At 31.6% G+C, this 6,027-nt stretch overlaps 3 protein-coding genes and 2 non-coding genes across 5 annotated transcripts in view; 2 read left to right on the top strand and 3 right to left on the bottom strand.

The window, feature by feature from the left end:
- Mub (poly(rC)-binding protein mub) overlaps positions 1-181 on the bottom strand; it is a 124,528-nt gene extending 124,347 nt beyond the window's left edge. The window contains exon 1 of the mRNA XM_083051911.1: positions 165-181. The gene's annotated coding sequence lies outside the window, so the exon portion shown is untranslated. The remainder of the gene's footprint in view (positions 1-164) is intronic.
- An 828-nt stretch (positions 182-1,009) lies between these two features.
- On the top strand, positions 1,010-1,081 carry Trnah-gug (transfer RNA histidin (anticodon GUG)). Its single transcript has one exon. It is a non-coding gene; the product is annotated as a tRNA-His (tRNA).
- Positions 1,082-1,638: 557 nt separating this feature from the next.
- LOC145943937 (uncharacterized) lies at positions 1,639-4,381 on the top strand. The gene is made up of 6 exons (XM_083051856.1): positions 1,639-1,754; positions 2,015-2,146; positions 2,259-2,387; positions 2,819-3,315; positions 3,508-3,597; positions 3,977-4,381. Exons 1-6 carry the CDS (start codon positions 1,703-1,705, stop codon positions 4,379-4,381), a joined length of 1,305 nt encoding a protein of 434 aa, XP_082907982.1. The 5' UTR covers positions 1,639-1,702.
- On the bottom strand, positions 1,903-5,489 carry Srp19 (signal recognition particle 19). Its single transcript, XM_083051920.1, has 3 exons — positions 5,272-5,489; positions 4,505-4,927; positions 1,903-3,289 (listed from the first exon to the last, which is right to left on the bottom strand). Exons 1-2 carry the CDS (start codon positions 5,310-5,312, stop codon positions 4,534-4,536), a joined length of 435 nt encoding a protein of 144 aa, XP_082908046.1. The 5' UTR covers positions 5,313-5,489; the 3' UTR covers positions 1,903-3,289; positions 4,505-4,533.
- Positions 5,490-5,514: 25 nt separating this feature from the next.
- On the bottom strand, positions 5,515-5,586 carry Trnap-cgg (transfer RNA proline (anticodon CGG)). The gene has a single exon. It is a non-coding gene; the product is annotated as a tRNA-Pro (tRNA).
- Positions 5,587-6,027: the final 441 nt, after the last annotated feature.

The following is a 6,027-nucleotide window of genomic DNA, read 5'->3' on the forward strand; positions in this document are numbered from 1 at the left end:
AGATTAAAATATAACCTATTTCAGTAATTAAAAAACGAAATATTTAATATATTCAATATTCATAACACACACACACACACACATACATTCACAAGAATGAAACCATATTACCGTAAAACCTAACCCTAACCCATTAATCGCATTAAATAATTAATTAAACTTACAGCATGATAGTGACTCCTTCCCACTGTGATGTCTGCGAAAATTTGGATGATGAAAGATTACTGATAAAGAATATCTCCTCTTGAAGATATTTTCTAACCGTCAAAGTAAATCGCTACGAGCCTGAACTGAACGCGATTGATATATGCACCATGAAGTTGGACGCAATGACTGACCGACAATCATCATGGACGCAGAGCATAACAGTGAGAGAGATAGCGATACCTACTAGCCTACTACGTACTATATGTCTTTCTCTTTCCATCTCTCAGCAATAGAAGGTGCAAACGTTTCTGCACTATTTACGCTTATTTAGAAAAGGATAGCGAGAACTCCGCTATAATATAGCTTTCCTTTTTTTTTATTCAAACGGATATATATCTTCCATTTACAAATGCAAATTAAATAGGAGCAAATCTATATATATGTTTCTTGGTAGAATAGCGGAGCCACTTTTTGTGAGCCCACCAACTAAAATTTCGCTTCCGCGTAATCAAATCTGAAATTCTAGATGAAATATATATTTCCCATACGCGATGATTGCTCGAATGTGATCCTATCTGCATGAAAATTTACACGAGTCATCGCAATATACTATAGCGTGCGATATCCGAATGTATATCTCTCGTTTCGTTTCGAAAATTAGAAAATTTGTGCGCAAATAATAATTTTCCTATAAAATTTCCAATAAACTATCTGCTGTATATTGGAAGAGATATTTCTTCTTTTCATCTGATTTATATACGCGATTATCTCTCACAATTGCGCACGCACATGTTCGGAGACTCGATATATGTCGTGATAGTGTTATTATTAAAAATCCGATTCGTTTACACGACCTTCGGTAGCCGTGATCGTCTAGTGGTTAGGACCCTACGTTGTGGCCGTAGTAACCCAGGTTCGAATCCTGGTCACGGCAATGCGTGAAAGCATTGTCACGGCGAAGGTTTTTTTTTATATCATACAATATTAATCAAAAATATTAAATTCGAGAGAAGCAATGTCGCGATAAAAAGAAATATCTCTTTAAATATTTAATTTTACACAAAATATTGACTGTCAAAATTGTTTAGCATTATTGTTCACTCGCCAAGATGCATAAATCTGTTATATACGCGTCTTTACAATTCGAAATTATCATTTACGTACATAAGGTATTATATATGTTGCGCAATTTTATTCTCCTTGGAATAAATTCGACGAAATTTATGAAAGTGCAATACGCGAATGCAAACTTTAAGCGCGCAAATCAAAGACAGACATATATTATTGCAATCGTTCCCTGAATATAATTGTGACTCAAAATGTCACGGACACATAGACATTATGCAAGCGGGTTTGCACTTGGTAAATTAAAACGCGAAATTGCATTAATGATGTCGAAGAAGCAGTTTGAAAAACAATCAAACAAATTGTGCAATGTCAACTATTATAAATAAAGATCCAGTTGTGTCTCTTATGGCAGTGCAGTGCAGGATCACGAACACGATTTATATCCGATTTTAAATTTTTTACTTCTGTCACGTATTTATTAAACGATATGGTTGTTCAACATCGAATTCTGTGGTTAATTATTACTCTATACTATGTTGGTTCGTATATATAAAAATATCTTTTTAATTAATTCTATTATTCAATCCAAAATTCCTTTTCACTAAAATTATCCTAAGTATATAATATAATAATAAAAGAAGGAAGGAATTCTCTTGAGAATAATTCAAAGTTTTTAAATAAGACATATATCATATAAATGCTCTTTATATTCTGCTTAAAATATTTTAAATATATCTGTAATTATTAATAATTTATATATCTAGTAGTATATTTTAATGAAATAATCAATGTTTTGTAGCGATAGTTCACAGCACCCTGTTGAACATAAACGATGCTGAATCTTGCGACTTGCTATGTAAACAATGTAACGCTTCTGCAGTATTTGCAGACGATCGCTGTGAATGTAATTTATCTGACGATAATGACAAAGGTATTATCACAAATTCCTAATATTTTACAAAAGATGAACTGTGCTAAAATAATTTCCAAGAAAATAATATCGTACACATCTTACATTTTCATTCAACGATATATAATTTTAGGAACCGAATGTATACAGCGCATACAGAGAGAAATTGAAGCTATCGATCTGAATATACTTTCCGAGGATTCCACGGATGAGGAGCGAGGCGTGCGTTCCATCTTAAAATCCAGACATCGTCTCAGAATGGGTAAGACAGTAACTGTGTAAAGCATTTCAATCTTCTATATTTACCGAATTGTAAACCTTCAGAGAAACGTGCCACGTATATGCTCTCACTTCGCATCTCAATTATATCGAATACTGTACTGCCATAAAATATTCAAAAATATAAAAAGACGAAACAATCTAAATTAATTTTGGAAACGTTGTTCCTATCTGAAAGTAGTAGGATGCAATTTTATAATATATAAGTATATTATAAAATTTGTATAAGTAATTTTTTATTTATATAAAAAATTAACTAATTAGTAAAACTATTTTGTGTTCCTCCCAAATACGGGAGGAACACAAAATGTTGTATAAGAGACATTTGATTAAGACTACGAGAATCGAAACGTCTTCTATATATTTGAATCGGTCTCCAATATTTAAAGTAAAAACCAGCGAATTGCCTTGTAGGAGATGCCGACAAAGTGGCACAGTATTTTATCAATGAAGGACCAGCGACTGGTCACTCCCATTTTATCAAAGCGTTCAATGCAGCTTACGATAACGCCGATTCTGCGACAAATTCATTTTTGGGCGTCCTCGACGGGACGAATAAACCCGAAAACGAATTTTACGATGAAATATCGTTAAATAGTCCGATTTTTTGGAATACATGTGACTCTCCATTGCATATGGTACCAGAGACCGGATCATCTCCAGCTATATCGGACGTAGAAATCCCGATCGTCGGAATGATAAATCCAGCTCTCAGCTATTCAGCGAACATGTACGGCGCAGCAAATCCATTGGTGGGTTCGATAATCCATCATCCTTACAGACAGGGGCCTCACCATCGTACTTTGCATAGAACGGATGGTCTTCCGGGACAACTTTTGTACAATTTATTTAACCATCATCGTTGGTCACCTGGTCATCATCGTCCTGTACATTATGGCAGAAGTTCTAATGTAAGTAACGTCTAATAGAATAATTTACAATTCCGTATAAACAAATTTCGGTAAATGCTCATTCTGAATAAATTATTTTAAGTTGAAATAAACAACATAAAATATAACTATATAATATATATAATTAATATATAAATAATAATAATTTAATTAAGCATATCTCTTTTAAGTATATCTTTTGAATCATTACAGGATAGAAATCCAGTTTTAATCAGTCAATCACGTGAAAATGATGATAGTTCTACTGCTTCTAAAGACTTATCTGCTACAGAAAATAATACTGTAAGTTTCATAATAATATAATAAATGATTGTTTAGTTTCATTAGAAAATATATAATATATTCCACAACAAGAAAATTAATATTAAGATAGATTTTTTTAGGAATTTTTGAAAATTTTGCAAATTTTTGAATTTTTTTTAATAAAATTGAAAAATTATCGAAAAATGTGTCATTAAAATTAAGTTCCAGAATCATTTCACATTCTGAATATTGACACATCAAATTGTAATATTTTATATATTGATATATTGTGTTACGATACTCTGTATATTGATGCAACTAACAAATAATTATTTGATATATTAAAATTGTTAAATACAATTGCCTTGGTTTGTAACAAAACAAATCAAAATTACATATCAAAATTTATCTTTTTCAGGATAAACCTGTTGATCAAAATGTTGCTGCAAACATTCCCAGATTATCTAAACCGATGTATCATTCTATAATACCATATTTCTTTGATACAAATGCAGTGTATCAACCGATACAATATCAACGCTTTAACATCCCATATACTTCTTATCATAATCCCTTGATTAAAGTACTTCATCCTTTAACTGAGGAATATGTTGTCCAACCAAAATATATACAATATGTACATGGTATATTAGATCCGCTAATTACTGCGCCTAATCCAAACTCTTATTGCACGAATAATGCAAATGTTGAGCAGAAAGATGAAGTTTCAACTGACAAAACTGTATATTCCAATAATGAGCAATCTAATAATGTAAATAACATCTCTAAAGCAGAGAAAAATGAAAACAATAAATCATATTGAATATAAATTAAATGCATTGTCTTTTAACTTGTCTAAAACCTCAAATTTCTTAATACTATTATATTGCATTCATACAACAACCAATTAATGACAAATGTATCATATAATGAAAGAAATATTCACATTTAACAAGTGAGTCCACATCTTCTTCTTTACCTCCTTCCCTTGCCTTTTCCTTTCTTCGACGTTGATGCGGATGGCTGCGATGCTTGCTCGCTAGAACTTTGTTTACCCTGACGAGTCTTTAACTTTGGAATTGTGGTTCCGACATATGCCAAGAGGGAATCTCTAGTGGGAAACTCGGGTCGCATCGGTGTACCATCGTCGTTTTTCAATTGTATGCGAATACGGCCGCGATACACAGGTTCCTTGCTACGTTCTTTCGGATGTAGCTTATTCTCGACGCCTACATTAAAGCCTGCCGCTACTAACACATCCCGTATCTCCTGATGCGTTGGGTTCTCCACACATTTGTCCTTGGTCAACTTTCGTCCATCCTTCAAACTCCTTTTATTGTTCAAATATATTGGATAAATGCACACCCATCTGTAAAAGGTGACATGTCAATCACGATGACATATGGCAAATTCATATGTGTGAAAATTTATATTAACAAATGTAAAATATTAAAAACAATTAGTATTATTCTTTATTTGGCGCAGAGTTTTTTATGAAGAAAATATCTGAACTTCTTTAATTCTTATCCAATTTTGACATAAATGTCATGCAAATTGACATTATAGGTTAACATGATACGTAGCACATTTTACAAGCTATAAAAAGGAAAATGTGAATATGAAATTTATATTATATTTAAAAAATGTATATATATACATGTTTATATATTCATATTTGAACATGTACTTCTTGTAATGCTATTATTGACTTGCCTCTCACGCTCTGTATGCTTATTCGAAGGATTCCACGACATGTTGTTGCATGTGCTTCAAAACAACTGTAGCATATCTTCCCAACTGCGGCCTGTACTACAAATTTAAAAAAAAAAAAGGTAATTTTTTAAAACATATTCGTATACATGAGATTTGTATGCATCGTAATAACATTATTGTCGAATTATTTAATATAAAAGAATAAAACATTAAATAATGGATGCAGCAAAAATATCGAAACTTGGGCTCGTCCGGGATTTGAACCCGGGACCTCTCGCACCCGAAGCGAGAATCATACCCCTAGACCAACGAGCCATGTACTGGTACCTCTCGAACACAAACCTCAAGTTGTAGCACATAATCTACATAGCTTTATATATAATTAAATTATTATGATACATATTTACATATATCTATGTACATAATATATTCTATTTATAGATATATATATATATTATATACATATAATTAAAGTCTAAAAATCTATGCTTACAGGTATTATTGACTAGAAATGTGTTTTTCTTTTTCTGTGCATATTTCAATGAAATTTTATCAATTTAAATGTATATTTAGAAAAAGGGTCCAAAGATCTTTAAAAAATGTCTTATCTTTACACTCGAGTAAAACATTGAATTATAATGTAGTGTTTTTGTAATCTAAAATAATCCTATTATCCGCATTTTTAAAGATTTTATGGAATCATATATAATTTCTATAAATCAGATTACGGCAAAAAAATATATGAGAATAAAAAAT

Source organism: Prenolepis imparis, unplaced genomic scaffold (assembly GCF_030444845.1).
Source record: "Prenolepis imparis isolate NDT839.2.m4 unplaced genomic scaffold, iyPreImpa1.0 SCAF_12, whole genome shotgun sequence".
Taxonomy (NCBI): Eukaryota; Metazoa; Arthropoda; class Insecta; order Hymenoptera; family Formicidae; genus Prenolepis; species Prenolepis imparis.